General features: G+C 36.3%; 1 protein-coding gene across 49 annotated transcripts in view; it reads left to right on the forward strand.

The window, feature by feature from the left end:
- Nucleotides 1–17,489, forward strand: part of NT5C2 (5'-nucleotidase, cytosolic II) — a 139,410-nt gene that overhangs the window by 96,426 nt on the left and 25,495 nt on the right. For 40 of the 49 annotated variants that reach the window (XM_023640181.2, XM_023640195.2, XM_070221541.1 and 37 more), the window contains one exon: nucleotides 2,538–2,611. The exons of 6 other annotated variants lie outside the window; for them this stretch is intronic. In XM_023640181.2, coding sequence (XP_023495949.1) covers nucleotides 2,538–2,611 — 74 coding nt within the window. Of the gene's footprint in view, nucleotides 1–2,537; nucleotides 2,612–14,406; nucleotides 14,438–17,489 lie in introns of all 49 variants that reach the window. 3 more of the 49 variants (XM_070221668.1, XM_070221670.1, XM_070221733.1) reach the window with 1 other exon arrangement.

Below are 17,489 nucleotides of genomic sequence, written 5' to 3' on the forward strand. Positions count from 1 at the left end.
AAACAAGCTTTGGAAAGTTTCACAGATATTTTCGAACTCTTGCGCGTAGATCTGGAGTATGTTCCAGTGGTTAATAATTTAGAAAAGTGACATAAGTAAACTGGCATTGGCAAAAATAGAATCAAGGTCCTGGGACCAATAGAAATTTTTGGATTCCCCAAGCAGATAAGATCTTTTTGTTTTAAATGTGTGGTGGGACAGTGAGCCAGTCTTTTAGTTGATAGAGTACCTAACTCTTTTGTTATAGCAGTAAAGAATGGTTGTTAGTTTGAGGCCAAGAGATTAGTTTCTCTTGAAGACTGTATCCTGGAGACGTGGTATTTCTGGCTCAAGTCTGCATCTCTGCTGAAGTCTGTGCATACTTTCAGCATTTGGATGTTTATTATCTTTGTAAATCTTAGCATATATGTTATTACAGTTCTCTATAATGCAGCTGTTCCATTTTGTCATTATAGCTTAGCTTATACACTTTAGATATTTGCACACGAATTAGATTTTATTCCCTATTGCCCCCTCCTCCCATGTTTTATAGCATAAATTAGAGAAAGAGAAAGAGAGATGAGAGTATATGTGACGTTTTTCTTTTTGTCATAATAGGAATGAATTAGAAGGGGAGGAAGGCGTGATTATTTCTTTTTTAAGTTCAGGGTTTGCTTCTGTGGGTGAGGGTATTCATTTTGATTGAAAATGAAAAGATAAAAGATATTTGGTGGAAGATCTTCGTAGGAAAACATTCTTATTTCCTAATTTTAGGCATCTAGAAAGTCTTTCCTAGCTCTGGCTACTTCCTGAAGGACAGCTTCTAGGATATGTGTCACAAAATGGTACATGCTTTGTAGCAGGCATTCAACAAATGAGTTGATTGAATAAAGTGACTAATTAAAGAAGAAAGAGTGCAATTTGCATATTTATTAGTGATTATTTTGGCAAAAACAATAGATTTCATATTTCTGATATATGTCATCCCTAGGGTTGTATGGATAATACCTAAGGTGCATTGTGATCTGTGTATCTTTAAAAAATGTATGATAAGGAGGACAGGCTTAATCTCTCTTCAGGCTAAAAGAGAATCTGATAAACTGTCTTGCTGGGTTTGTTGATAGTTTCTTTCTACCTTTAGCACTGATTGATATTAGCAAAGTCTCTTTTTCCCCGTGATTTTAGTTCTGCCTGAAACCAGCTTGCATCATTTTTCTGTCAGAATCAAAGTTGTTTCTTTCATTATGTGGTTCCTTATTATATCTCTCCTGGATTGTACCACAAGGAAGAAGACTCTTCCCAGGCCATTCCTGCCTGAATTCCTGTAGCATATTTTAGGCATGTCAGCTGTTTGGGCTCTGATCAAGGATTTGATCCAGTTGGCCCCCTAGCTTGAATTGAGAGTGTGTTTGAAAAGCCTAAGCTTCAGTAGTAACATTTAGTTTCCAGAGTTAGAACCATTGCTTTGTGTCTTTTCCTCATCTTGTGCTTCAAAAGGATTTATGTAACTGGGAAAAGACGATAATAAAGTAGACGTTCTTATCAGTAAAAGCAAGGTTAAGTTTGATAAAGTGGTAGAAGGGTCATGGTGATATATTTTGTGTTGCGGGTGTTTCAAAAAAGATTTGAGGGGCTTGCCCTGTGGCTGAGTGGTTAAGTTCGCACGCTCCGCTGCAGGCAGCCCAGTGTTTTCATTGGTTCGAATCCTGGGTGCGGACATGGCACTGCTCATCAAACCACGCTGAGGCAGCGTCCCACATGCCACAACTAGAAGGACCCACAACGAAGAATATGCAACTATGTACTGGGGTGGGGGGCTTTGGGGAGAAAAAGGAAAAAAAAAATCTTTAAAAAAAAAAAAAGATTTGGGTGGATGCCTGGATTGCCTTTCTTGCTTTGTCTTACTGGAAAACTTCTATTGTCTAAGATTCAGCTCATACATCTCTTCTGGTCTCCAGACAGCTGGTGCTTTCTCCTCCATGTTAGTTTATAGCATTTACTCAATTGCTATAATTATTTGCTTGTAAATCTCTCTCCTGCTAGGCTGAATTCCTCAAGAATAGAGATTGTAAGTTAAAATATAAGTTCCATGAGAGCAGGTACTCTTTTGTTCACTGCCGTATTGCAGTACCTGGCATATAGTAGATGCTCAGTAAGTATTTGTTGAATGAATCTATTTATCTTTATATCTTTAGTGTCTGGCATATGGTAGGATTTAAATGAAACTCTCTTTATTAAATAAATTACAAACGAACGAGTGAATGAATTGTAAAATCTCAGAAATAGCTTATTTTATGGGGTCAGACATAGAAAAGGAGAGCTGATGCTTTGAAAGCATGAGTGTATGGCATTGTTAATGCCAAGACGATAAAAAGTGCACGTTTTCGTATAATATCTGATTTCACTTATTGTATAAGAAGGACTTACGTAATTTTTATTGTGAATCTTAATATTGGTATTTAGATGAGAAGATCTAGAAAGATAGCCAAATAATTCCATTAAACTTAAGAATTTTTTTCAGTATTAATTGAGATATCATCTCTTACTCCTTTCTTTAGGGTGTTTGTGAACCGAAGTTTAGCCATGGAAAAAATAAAGTGTTTTGGTTTTGATATGGATTATACACTTGCTGGTGAGTAGCACTTTCTGTCTGCTTAAGAACTACTGCTTTGGATGTAACAGTGGCTCCACAGGAGACAATTCAATAAACACTTGTTGATTTAATCATATATTTAGCTGCCAGAAGCTCTTGTTATCAAGCTGCTTCCATAGAGATTTGAGAATATTGAAATTACCAGACATTCTTGAGATTTAGATTGTACAGATAGGCAGAACAGTGCTAAATTATTTTAGAGACCCTGTTAAGAAATGCTATGGTGAAATTATATTTTACTGTGTATATTTGGGCCCTTTTGGCTTTTACTCCCTTAAGCTGTTCTTCAAGGGTAGAATTTTGGATCTCTTACTCTACCACAGGGTAAACTTTTATCAGTTAAAAATTTTAATGTTATTCTTAACACAAATGGAAAATGTGTTCGTTTTCCATTGGAACAATTGCACACATCCTATGTAAAGACTTTTTAAAAACTAGAGCTGTTAGCTTCGTTCATTATAAAATAGACCCCAAACACCATCACTGTGCTGTTTTTCGCCTCCTGTTTCTGAAACACATTTGACATAATCAATGTATAGTCAATAACTGCAACATTTTCAGAACTTAGGAGGTTTTTATTAAAATATTTGCAGTCTGGTGAAAATGTCATTTAATTTAAGAAATAGTAGGGATGAAGGACTGAGTTGAACACGTGCATATATATAAGTGCATGCACGTGTGTACAGCTATGACACTCAAGAATCTTTCAGAAATTTTCTGTAAAAAATACCGTCTTTAAGGACACAAAAAACCTTAAAAATGTATAAATTCACTTATATTCAGAAACCTTTTTGTAACAGGATTAGAAAACTGGCTTCCTTTTCAAATTAGACAAATCTCAGTTTGGTATTCACTTTAGGCTACAAATATAAATGGATAATATAAATGTACAAAAGTGAGCACATGCTGTTTAAAAGTTAGTGGCACGTAGATGTGGCCATGATATTTACCAAACAAGTTATATATTAAAAATAGACACTGACTTGATTTGAATTTCTCTTTCTTCCCTCCATACTCTATTTATTAAGTTTTTTATTGCCTTAAAGTTATTTTTCCTGCATTTTGATTCTTTCATATTTTCCTAATTGGACACAGAGACTTTTAGGAGCACTTCTCAGAAGGCAGGTGGAAGCACTGTACTTTCTTAGTATAGATCGTGCTGTCCAGATTGGGAGAAAATCTTTCTCCTTTCTAGAATTCTAGATCTCCAGGGAAAGCAATGATGAGATAGTTCAGCAGCTGAAAGAGATATAATCTAAAGCAGAAATAGAAGTTAATGAGATCAAAAAGTGACGAACTTTTTCCCTTTGGTTATTAAGACAATCTCATTGTATTGAAGTAGTATCAATAAGTATCCATACTTTCAATAAGTATTTATTGAAAACCTGTAATGTGCCTGGCACATATTGTTACTGAGCATTGAGAGAGAACTCACAGAATAAAGAAAAAATGAATTCTCGTTTAGTGAAAAAGTCACTGAATCTTAGTCTCTAAACTTTAGAGATACCTTATGGTTTCTTCTTTTTATTTGTTTTTTTGTAACCTCACTTCATATTTTAATGCTTACTCTTAGTCTAGACACTAATATACTTTGGTTATGTGTAAGTATAATAGTAATTATTAACATTTATTAAGTGCTTATTATATGCCAAGCCCCGGTCTGAGTTTTACCTACATGGATTACATGTAATACATGGATTATCTCATTCACACCACTTAATATATGCAAAAACTCTAGGGGCCGGCCTGGTGGTATAATGGTTAAGTTCACGTGCTCTGCTTTGGCAGCTCCAGTTCATGGATTTGGATCCCAGGCGTGGACCTACACCATTCATCAAGTCATGCTGTCCCACATACAATATAGAGGAAGGTGGACACAGATGTTGGCTCAGGGCCAATCTTCCTCACTAAAACAAACAAACAAACAAAACCTCTATGAGGCAGATACTACTATTAGTGTCTTCATTTTACAGATGACACTAAGATGTTAAGGACTTTGTCCAGGGACATTTAGCTATAATCAAGCTGAACTAAGACTCAAACCTAGGCATACCTGTATATATATGTGCATAGTAAGTTTCAATTATCATTTTGAATAATGAAAATTTATAGTGAGGTATAATTTCAAAGTGATAAGTTTCCCCCCCCCTTAAACAGAACTTAAGCACTCAAAAGAGCAAAGCCATTTAAAGTAGTCCCCTTGAGAGACTAGACATTCCAACAATTCTGTGTTGAATGAAAAACATTGTTACCCTTCTTGTGGTATTGCCTTCCCTCGGGTAGGAAAGCTACTTTATATTTATACTCTGACCTGTTTTCCAGAATGATATTTATTAAATTGATCTGTGACTAACTTTTGGTTACTTAAAAAACAAACAAACCATACCCTTGAAGTGCTAAGGAATTTTCATCAGAAAAATGTGCCATGAAATACAGACACAAGACTAAATGTTTTATGAAAACTTTGAGTATTTGGGATAAATATCCCTGGAATAAGCATAATAGCCTCACAGGGGAAGTTCTTGAAAAGTGTCTATATTCTTTCTGAAGCCTTCTCTGAGACATTGTCTTCTTGCTGCAACCCTGACACCTTGGTACATCATTCTCTCAGAGCAATTTATATTGTCAATTGCAGCTCTTTTTTTCTTTTTTTTCGGTGAGGCAGATTGTCCCTGAGCTAACATCTGTGCCAGTCTTCCTCCATTTTGTATGCGGGCTGCTGCTGCAGCATGGCTTGATGAGTGGTGTATAGGTCCACACCCGGGATCTGAACCCAGGAACCCTAGTCTGCTGAAGTGGAGCTTGTGAACTTAACCACTGCTCCACCAGGCTGGCCCCAGTTGCAGCTTTTGTTTACTTGCCAGTCGCCCCATTGCCCTGCAAGTTCCTCAAGGACACGGGCTTTTTTTATTTTTACACATTTATATGCTATGTGTTGCTTAAAGCCTGGCTTATAGTAGGTGCCCAGAAAATATTTATTGAATGAACAATTTGGGTGCATAAGTTTTAATGTATCAGTTTAAGAATCAATCATGGTACTTGACCCAGTAAATACACTAATTATTCAAGTGAATTACTTTTAAAGATGCACTTATTCTTAAAATTTTAATAAACTTTATTCAGGAATAAGTTGCATACAATAAAACACGTGCATTTTAAGTATATAGATTGAGTTTGACAGAATGTATGCACCTGTGTAGCCACCACCACAATCACGATATAGAATATTTCCCTCATTCCAGAAAGTTCCTCATTGCCTCTTTGAAGTCACTTCTCTCTCCTACCCCACCCTTTGCCCCAGGGCTTTTTGTCAATATAGATTAATTTTGCCTCTTCTAGAATTTCTTAAAATGGAATCATACAGAATGTACTCTTGTGTCTGGCTTCTTTTTTTTTTTAAGTTTTTATTTTATTTTATTTTTTTAAAGATTGGCACCTGAGCTAACAACTGTTGCCAGTCTTTTTTTTTCCCTTCTCCTTCTTCTCCCCAAAGCTCCCCAGTACATAGCAGTATATTCTAGTTGTAGGTCCCTCTGGTTGTGCTATATGGGACGCCACCTCAACATGACCTTATGAGCAGTGCCATGTCTGCGCCCAGGATCTGAACTGGCAAAACCCTGGGCTGCTGATGCGAAGCACGCGAACTTAACCACTCGGTCATGGGGCTGGCCCCTTAAATTTTTATTTTCTTAATTTTTAATTTTTTTAAAGATTTTGTTTTTTCCTTTTTCTCTCCAGAGCCCCCTGGTACATAGTTGCATATTTTTAGTTGTGGGTCCTTCTAGTTGTGGCATGTGGGACGCCGCCTCAGCATGGTCTGATGAGCAGTGCCATGTCCATGCCCAGGATTCAAACCGGCAAAACCCTGGGCCACCAAAGCGGAACGTGCAAACTTAACCACTCGGCCATGGGGCCGGCCCCTTAAGTTCTTATTTTGAAATAATTTTAGACCTATGGAAGAGCTGCAAAATTAATAGTTTGCCTTTACTCTCTCCTAATGGTAATATCTTACTTGATCATAGTACAATTGCAGAAACTAAGAAATTAGCATTTAGTATAGTACTATTAATTAAACTGCAGACTGTGTTTAGTTTTTACTGGTTTTTTCACTAAAGTTCTTAATTCCAATCCAGGATCAAATTGAGAATCCCACATTGCATTTAGTTGTCATATTTTCTTAGTCTCTTCTGTTATAGTTCCTAAGTCTTTCCTGTCTTTCATTGCTGTGATGCTTTTGAAGAGTACTTGTTAGGTATTTTTGTAGAATGTTCCACAATTTGGGTTTATCTGATATTTTTTCATGAATAGGTGGAAGTATTTTGCATGTTTGGGAAAAATACCACAGAAGTGATGTGCTCTTTTCAGAGCACGATACCAGGGTACATAATGTTGTGAAGTCTTATTAATAGTGATGTTAGCCAGTCAATATTATGAAATTATCCTGTTTCTCTTTAAAATTTCTTTTTGTGGAGGGAGGTGCCAAGTAGTGTTCCATTGTATGTGTATACCACAATTTGTTTATCTATTTATCTTTTGATGGACATTTCGGTAGTTTCTAGTTTGTGGCTATTATGAAGCTACTGTGGTGTATAAGCCTTTTTGTGGATGTATAGTTTTACTTCTGGGTAAATACCTGGGAGTGGAATTACCAGATTATATGTTTACCTTTTAGGAAACTGACAAATGGTTTTTCAGAGTAATGATACCATTTTAAATTCTCACCTAGCAAATATGAGCATTCTAGTTGCTCCACTCCTCACCTATACTTGATTCTTGCAGGTTTTTAGTTAGTCTTGAAGTCAATAGTGTAAGTCCTCTATCTTTATTCTTTTTTGGAATTGTTTTGATTTTCTAGATCCTTCACATTTCTATATAAATTTTAGAATCAGCTTATCAGTTTTTAAAAAGGCCTGCTGGGATTTTGATTAGGATATCTTGATCTCTATATCAACTTGTGGAGAATTGACATTTTAATTACTCTGGGTCTTCCATTCCATGAACATGATACCTTGTTCCATTTATCTAATTTTCTTTAGTATCTCTTAGCAATGTTTTACGATTTTTGGTTAAAGGTCTTTCATGTGTTTTGTTACATTTATCTAAGTATTTCATGGTTTTTTGTAATTGTAAATGGTGTTTTTAATTTCATTTTCTATTTTTTTGTTGCTAGCATTAAGAAATACAGCTCATTTTTTATATTGACGTTGTATCCTGTGACTTGCTAAATTCACTTATTAGTTCCAGTAGCTCTTTTGTAGATTCCTTATAATTATCCACATATATGTTCATATCATCTGCAAGTTACTTAATTTTTCCTTTCCAATCTGTATATATTTATATCTTATTTTATTAAAACTTTGTTTTGCCTTATTGCACTGGCTAAAACTTTAATACTATGTTGAATTAGAGGTGTTGAGAATGGACCTACTTGCCATGTTTTTGATCTTAGGGAGAGAATGTTCAGTTTTTCACTATTAAGTATGAAGTCAATTGTAGCTTTTTGTAAATGTTTTTTATCAGGTTCAGAACGTTCCCTTTTATTCTTAATTTTCTAGGAGTTTTATTTTTGACATGAATGTGTGCTAAACTTCATCAAATGTTTTTCTGCTTCTGTTGAGATGATCGTATGGTTTTTCTTTTTTAGTCTGTTATAAGAGAGAATTACATTGATTTCTGAATGTTAAACCACTTTGCGTTCCTGGAATAAATGTCACTTGGTCATGTACTGTTCTTTTTATATAGTATTGGTGAATTTGCTTTGCCAGTATTTTGTTGAGGATTTTGCATTACGTTCATGAGGGGTATTGGTATGTAGTTTTCTCTTCTTGTGATGTTCATCTAATTTTGGTATTAGGGTAGTGCTGGCTTCATATAATGAATTGTGAACCATTCCCTTTTCCTATTTTCTGAAAGTTTGGGTATGAGTGGTATTGTTTTTTCCTTAAATATTTGATAGAATTAACTGGTGAAGCCATCTGGGCCATGAGTTATCTTTGTGGGAAAGTTTTAAATTATATATTCAACTTTTAAACATGGATATAAGGCTAGTTGGAGTTTCTATTTCTTCTTGTATTAGTTTTGATAATTTGTGTCCATTTCATCTAAGTTTTAAATTTATTGGCATAAAGTTGTTCATAATATTCTTTTATTATTCTTTTGATATCTGTAAAGTCTGTAGTAATGGTCTCTTTTTTTTTAAGATTGGCACCTGGCTAACAACTGTTGCCAATATTCTTTTTTTTTTTTTCCCCTGCCTTTTCTCCCCAAATCTCCCAAGTAGATAGTTGTATATTTTTAGTTGTGGGTCTTTCTAGTTGTGGTATGTGGGACGTCACCTCAACATGGCCTAATGAGTGGTGCCATGCCCACGCCCAGGATCTGAACCAGTGAAACCCTGGGCCACCAAAGCATAGTGTGCAAACTTAACCACTCGGCCATGGGGCTGGCCCCTCTTTTTCATTCTTGATATTGGTAATTTGTTTCTTTTTTTTTTCCTTCATAAGTCCAGCTAGAGGTTTATCAGTTTTATTGATTCCTAGACCCTGAAGAACCAGCTTTTGGTTTCAGTGAATGCATAAGAATAAGGGAGATTTAAATTTAGAGGTGATTTTAAAGTAATAATTTATAAGTATGGAGTTATAACCTGCTTTTCTGATAATTGTTGACTATAAGAAAGTAATTACTTATAAAATTAATATAGTAAAGTATTATCCAAATACTCCAGGTACCACTATCTTTATTTGCTTTATATTTTTTATTAGGACTAAGCAGGAAGCTCTTTGATTTCTGACTATAATTTTTCAGTTTGTTTATTTGTTTTTTTGTGTTCTAACTCTTAGTATCATTAACATTATTTTTTGTCTTGTTGACTTGCTTTCTTGCTTCCAGTGTTTGTGGAAAATAGCAATTTTCTGTTTAGAGTGAAATGTGGCACAATGTACTTCCTTTCATTTTTTTCTCTTGTATATTTTGACTTTAGAATTTGGAGGATTCAGAGAAGAATTGGTTTCTTAATTTTTTTCAGTATTAACTCAGTATATATTAAGTGCCTAACAAATAGTAGCTGTTATAATAAATAGCTACCTTTTTTGTATAATACTACTATTCCTAACATAAAGAAGACATTTAGTAAGCATTTGATTTTTGGGGTGGGAAGGACTAACTCAATAAATGTTAATTTTATCTGAAATGAAATGATTAGATATGCTATAGAACTGTTACCTAGCATAATCTGTGAATTGGCTACTCTAGCAAACAATATTTTGAGTGATACAGGTACCATTTACAGCATAGATGGATTACAAGTTTTCAGAGTTAGAATGTAGTGAAATTGATGGTGAGGCCAGGATGGATGCTTCTGAAAGGTCTGGATAGGACATCACATCTCCAATGGCAGTCATGTTTTGGAATTGTACGTTCATTGAGAGAAGATGGTTACTGACTCAGGGCCTTACCCACTGTAAACTTTGTCTAAATTTTTTTCAGAGAATAGCTACATGGGTTTCTTGGAGTTTTTTCCCCTTGTTTTCATATGTGGGAAATGTATATGACTTTTTGATGGAAAGTGTAGGGGATGGGATCTAATTTTGGAGATTTAAGCTATTTTCATAAGGAAACAGCTCTGTTTTTAGTCTTCTAGACAATGGCCACAGAACACCTTCTTTAGGCGGAGGGGTGTCATGGTTTGGTTTGGTTTTCATTTTTTACCTTTTTTATAGTTCATATTGATAAATGAGAAAATTTGCTTTGAATAATCCTGATGTTTTGAGAATGCAGTTCTTCATGTCAAATGTTGGGGTTGGTAGAATTAGTGGTGAATAATCATTTAAAACTTTGATTTGTCACTAATGAGTAAGGAAGACGATAATTGAGGCAAGAAGACATACATGGACTCTTAATCTTAAACTATATACATAATGATTTTAAACTTGTCATTTTCCAAAAGTAAACTGTATAGAGCTTTGGTAGAATAAAGTTACTTTGTGGGGGAGCAGAGGTTTTGGTTTTATTTTTAGTTTGTTAAAAGAGAAATTGGTGGCTTTACTTGTGTTATCTTTTAAAAATTGTATTATTTTGCTTACAATTTGGTACGTTTCTTCCCCTGAATGAAGTGTGTCACACAGTTCAGTAACATAACCCATTCTGATGGGAAGGAACCTCGTTATCTTTATCTCATCTGAATGCCAGCCTCATACCTCAAACAATTTTTCAGAGAAGATCCCTTCATCATCAGCTGTCTCTGTAAATAAAGTGAGCCATACATTTTTAATGTTTTTATTAGTATATTTGCAGGGTTTCCATGTAAGATTGACATTTTTATATAAAATAAAAACAAAAACCCCCAAACAAAAAACTTGTCTATTGACATAAACTAATTTTTCCTGTTTGTTTTAATTCTGAAATCTGCCTGTAGAATTAACTGCCATTATTGGCATTTAGCTCCTTATTTCTGTAATGCTGTAGATTAACACTGTATTTCTCTAGTGGAATTATGTATATTTCTTATGCTCTAACCAGTTTTTGTACTAAGTACAGATGAATTTATATATGAAATTCAGTGTTTAGAATCTAGGTAATACTAAGTATTGTATATTAGCTTTCCCACTGACCAACAGTGGGCTGTGTTTTATATAAAAAATACTATTTATAATTCCTATTTATAATCAGACCTATTTATAATTCCTCTCTTACCCCAGATTACTTTAGCAACGTTCTTTGCACATGATGTATATCAGAAACTTGTCCTTCGCATTTTTGGCTCCCTCTTCAGATATGTTTTTCTTTTCCCTTTTCTTGAGGCTTCTTAATTAATTAATTAAATTTCCTTAATTAAATTTCCTTAATTTCCCTGTTAGGTGCTCTGGTTTCCTAAGTTGCCCTACTGTGGGTCCTTTCTAGACCTCAGATTTTGTTTATGGTCTTTATCTGAGAGCAGTCCTTAGCTTTTTTATACTTACGTGGGACAGTCAGCTGAGTCATACAGGTAAGTGCATTCTCCAGGACAAATTAAGCCAAAAAAGATCTTCAAAGTCAACCTAAGATTAGGTCTTTGTACTTGTAAGAGAGCAAGAAAGTTCTTTTTAACCCAGCTACAGTCATGTACCGTATAACAACATTACAGTCAACAACGAATGGCATATACAAGGGTGGTCCCATACGATTAGTACCATAGGGCCCACCCTGTGGCCGGATTCGCACGTTCTGCTTCGGAGGTGGAGGGTTTCTTCAGCTTGGATCTTGGGCGCAGACATTGCACCGCTCCTCAGGCCATGCTCGGGCACCATCCCACATGCCACAACTAGAAGGACCCACAACTGAAACTATACAACTGTGTACCGGGGGGCTTTGGGGAGAAAAAGGAAAAATAAAATCTTTAAAAAAAAAAAAAAGATTAGTACCATATAGCCTAGGTGTGTAGTAGGCTATACCATCTAGGTTTGTGTAAGTACGTTCTATGATGTTCGCACCACGATGAAATCACCTAACTACACATTTCTCAGAACATATCCCCATATCAAGTGGCCTTGACTGTACTCCCTATCCACAGAATGAAGGGACCAATGTATACTATTTTTTTTAATTTTTAAAATTCTTTTAATTGCAGTAACATTGGATTGTAACAATATATAGCTTTCAGATGTACATCATAATATTTTTCGAATTCTGTGTAGATTACATCATGTTCACCACCCAAAAACTAATTATAGTCCATCCCCTCACATGTAAGCCTAATCACCCCTTTTGCCCTCCCCCCATACTATTTTTGAATTTTATTTCTTTGCTTTTGTTTGCATAGAAGACTGCTAAAAATGTTCTCTTCCTGAATTTGTTATTACCAACAGTGGACAATAGAGTGAAAATAGAAAACACGGGGAGAGTTGGTGTGTTTTAGGTTCTTTAGTGCTTGTTCATTTTTCAAGTGACAGGTAGACATAAATAGTCCTGTGTTTTCTGTTACTGTTAGTATTCTGTTAGTTTTATAATATTATACCCAGAAATTTATTTCCGAGGTTTTAAATGAGAAATTCTTTTCTGATTAAATGAGTGACATAAAATACTTATATCACCTCCTTATGATTATAGGTCACTATCTGACAGACTGCTGATCTATAAAATGTACTTTCTTTTTTTTTTTAAAGATTTTATTTTCCCTTTTTCTCCCCAAAGCCCCCAGTACATAGTTGTATGTATTTTTAGTTGTGGGTTCTTCTAGTTGTGGCATGTGAGATGCCGCCCCAGCATGGCCCGATGAGCAGTGCCACATCTGCGCCCAGGATCCAAACTGGCGAAACCCTGGGCCGTCAATGCGGAGAGCACGTGAACTTAACCACTCGGCCACAGGGCCAGCCCCCAAAACGTGCTTTCTTTAACAAGCAAAATGTTAGCCAGTGGCTAAATGAGAGTAATCTAGGTGTAAAAAGTGATTAAAAAAAAAAAGCCAGAATAATCCTCTTTCTGTTTCAAAGGTTAAGTCCTATATACTCTGAGTTTAGGCCCAGTCTTATTTTTATCTTTACTAGAGGCTGTATGGTTGGAGAAAAAGGCAGAAACCTCAGAGTGTGTTAGACCTGGATTTGGATCCCAGCTCTACCTTAGCTAGTTCTTGGCCACCAGCATGTTGCTTAATCTCCCTGAGTCTCAGTTTCTTCATTTAATCCCAAAAGGGGGGTAGTCGGGGTGGGGGGGGAGGGATAAACTATTGGTATAAGTTTACATGAAATAATGTATATAAAATGATTAATGCAATGAAAGTAGTTCTGTTGCTCTGAGTAGTGATACCAAAGTATTAATATACTGAACTTGGGCTGTAAGGGAAGATCTAAGGAATGAGGAGAAAAATATCAATATAAAACTCATTTATACCCCAATATATTATGGAAAAATCTGGAATGTTAGCCAGATGGCAGTGGAATATTTAATCACTCTTTTGTCTTTAATTTTCTTTTTAAGTATTGCAAATCATCATGAACTTAATAGATAAAATTCTTTTCTGAGTAGCTTTTTAATGACATGGTGTTTGGCATCACATTATGTCGCCATAGAAATTAAGCAGTCTTTCCAGTGAAGGGTTATTTCTCAGCAGGATCATGCTGAAGGAATAGATCTCTGAGAACAGATCCTTACTTAAATTAAAAAATTTTTCTTGAGGGCCAGCCCAGTGGTGTAGTGGTTAGGTTCACATGCTCCTCTTCAGTGAGCCCAGGGTTCTTGGGTTGGGATCCTGGATGTGGACCTACGTACTGCTCATCAAGCCATGCTGTGGAAGTGTCTCACATACAAAATAGAGGAAGATTGGCATAGATGTTAGCTCAGGGACAGTCTTCCTCACCAAAAAGAAAAAAGATTTTCTTTATGACAAAGGTATCACTGATATGCTTCTAAGTGTAAGGGTTAGGGTTAGGGTTAGGGTTAGGGTTCTTTTAAGTGGAAAGAAGTAGTTGACCTTTGGGTTACGTGAAAGACTTAAACATGCAGTAAGTTCCATGGAGTTAACATCAAAATTATATATGTAGAATAATTAAACTGTCGGAAGTCTTTACCCTAAGGGAGACAAGGGCAACATTTTTGGGTGGGGGGAGGGTTTGTTAATATTTGCTTAATGTTCTTCACAAATATAGAGTGACTCTTGGTTTAAGATTATGAAAAATGTATTATTTCTAACTTGATTCATTTAGGAAATTATCTTGATTTTTCAATTGTCTCCTTTTGGGGGGGGGAGGGGCAGCTCTTGGGCTCAAAGATCCAAAAAGAGACACGTTCTGATTTTTTTCCAGCTCCAACACCTATAGGTTCTGAGCCATTTGGGTAAGTCCAGCAGTAAGTTCCTTATTTTTGTTACCATTTCAGAACTAGTGTCCAGTCCCTCCCATTTTTCTGAGAAATTGTCGGGAGGAAGAGAACAAACGTTTACTAAGCATGTGCTATTATGTCCTAGGAAATGTACTTTGTGTACAGTATACCTTTTAATCCTCACAGCAGCCCACTGAGACAGGGTATACCAGCTCCATTTTACAGATGAAGGCGGCCAAGTCAGGAGGTAAAATGACTTTCACGTAGCCAGCAATTAACTTAAGACTCAACCAGAATTTACACTCAGGTCACTTTCCATTTCTCGTGCTGCTCCCACTTATCAGAGGAACAGAAATTATTTGCTAACCTCTAAATGAGAAATCAATAAGAGAAAAAAGCTCAAATAAAAAAGATCCTTCATTTTTTTTTACCAAAAATGGAAATCCTCCATAGGGCAAAATGCATTTTTCTCTTGCATTTGAATGTAGTCCTCATCCTTAGAATATAGGTAGTTTTACACAATTTTTTTTTCAATTTTTAAAAATAATCTTAAGGAAATCAAGCCTAAAGAGTACTGTGTAAGTACTCTGTTCCAAGTGTTAGAATTCTAATATTGTCCTTTTTTTCCCCCCAATGACAAAACCTTGGGAGGGATTGAAAATATACTTTAGACTCCTCCCTTTTGAATTTTTCTGCCCTCCTCTCCTTTCCAGCCCGTATCATTACCCACCAGGGATGAAATCCAATTAGACAGACCTAAGCACTTTGCATTAACAAGGCTAAAGTAAGGAGAGAAGATAGAATAAAGCTATTAAGAGTACCAGGGAAGAAATTAAGAGAAACTAGTTCTTGGTGTCCATAAATTAGAGGGTTATCTTGCTAGGAGCAGAAGCTTCTCAGGGTCTTTGATCTCTCGTGCAGAGTAGGTGCACTCTGATCTTGTATTGTTATTGAAATTGACATTTTGACACGACATTTAAATGAGCATTTTTTGCGTGGTATTTACTGAAGTCAGCTATTGTATATCCTCACCAAACTTATTGGCAATTGAGGTATTTAAAGGGAGAGAGGAAGGGCTGGCCTGGTGGCGCAGCCGTGAAGTGCGCATGTTCCACTTCCGCGGCCCGGGGTTCGCTGGTTCGGATCCCAGGTGCGGACGTGGCACCACTTGGCATGCCATGCTGTGGCAGGCGTCCCACATATAAAGTAGAGGAAGATGGGCGTGGATGTTAGCCCAGGGCCAGTCTTCCTCAGCAAAAAGAGGAGGATTGGTGGCAGATGTTAGCTCAGGGCTAATCTTCCTCAAAAAAAAATAAAAAGGGAGTGAGGAAAAACAACTTAAGTAGAAAGTACTATACAGTACTGGTGTACTGTCACTGAAGACATCTCAAACAAGGTAGAACACCTTTTTTTCTCCTTTAAAATTGTGGTAAAATGTACATAATGTAAAATTTACTGTTTTATCCATTTTTAAGTGTATAATTGAGTGGCATTAAGTACATCCACAGTGTTTTGCAAACCTCACCACTATCCATTTCCAGAACTTTTTCGTCATCCCAAACAGAAACTCTGTACCCATTAAGCGATAACTTCTCATTCCCTCCTCCCTCAGCCCCATAACTTCTAATCTACTTTGTCTCTGTGAATTTCCCTATTCTAGATATTTCATATAAGTGGAATTATATAATATTTGTCCTTTTGTATCTGGCTTATATGTCTTAGCATAATGTTTTCAAGTTTCATCCATGTTGCAGCATGTATTAGAATTTCACTACTTTTTAAGGCTGAATAATATTTGATTATGTATATATAGCACATTTTGTTTATCTGTCATCTGTCAATGGACACTTGGGTTGTTTCCATCATTTGGCTATTGTGAATAATGCTGCTGTGAACATTGATGTACAAGTATCTGTTTGAGTCTTTGCTTTCAGTTCTTCTGAGTATATCTGCTGGAATAGAATTGCTGGATCATATGGTAATTCTGTGTTTAACTTTTTTTTTTTGCTGAGGAAGATTAGCCCTGAGCTAACATCTGTTGCCAATCCTCCTCTTTTGTTTTTTTTTTTTTTTGCTTGAGGAAGATTGGCCCTGAGCACTGCCATCTGTGCCAGTCTTCCTCCACTTTATATGTGGGTCACTGCCACAGCACGGCTGACAAGTGGTGTAGGTCCCCACCCAAGATCTGAACCCGAGAACCTGGGCCACCGAAGTGGAGGATGCTGAACTTAACCACTACTCCACGGGGCTGGCCCCTATCTTTAACTTTTTGAGAAACTGCCAAACTCTTTCCCACAGTGGCTGTACCATTTTACATTCCCACCAGCAATGCATGAGGGTTCCAGTTTCTCCACATTCTTGGCAACACTTGTTATTTTTAGATTTTTGTTGTTGTTGTTTTGATAATAGTCATCCTAATGGGTGTGAGTTGGTATCTCATTGTGGTTTTGATTTACATTTCCCTAAAGGCTAGCGATGTTGAGCATCTTTCATGTGCTTATTAGCCAATCATATATCTTATTTGGAGAAATGTCTATTTAAGTTCTTTGTACTTTTTTTTTTTTTTTGAGGAATATTAGCCCTCAGCTAACATCTGCCACCAATCCTCCTCTTTTTGCTGAGGAAGACTGGCCCTGAGCTAACATCTGTGCCCGTCTTCCTCTATTGTATATGTGGGATGCCTGTCACAGCATATGGCTCGTCAGGTGGTGCTAGGTCTGCGCCAGGGATCTGAACCCGTGAACCCCGGGCTGCTGAAGTGGAGCATGTGAACTTAACCGCTACACCTCCGGGCCCGCCTCCTTTGTCCATTTTTTAATTGGGTTGTTTGGTTTGTTGTTGTTGAGTTGTAGGAGCTCTTTAAATATTCTAGATGTTAATACCTTATCAGGTATATGATTTGCAAATGTTGTCTCCTGTTCTGTGGCTTATCTTTTCACTCTCTTGATAGTGTCCTTTGAAGCAGAAAAGTTTTTAATTTTGATGAAATCCAATTTATCTGTTTTCTGTTTTTTTCTTTTGTTGCTTGTGCTTTTTCTGTCACTTCCAAGAAATCATTGCCAAATTC

This window comes from Equus caballus, chromosome 1, assembly GCF_041296265.1.
Source record: "Equus caballus isolate H_3958 breed thoroughbred chromosome 1, TB-T2T, whole genome shotgun sequence".
In the NCBI taxonomy this organism is placed as follows: domain Eukaryota; kingdom Metazoa; phylum Chordata; class Mammalia; order Perissodactyla; family Equidae; genus Equus; species Equus caballus.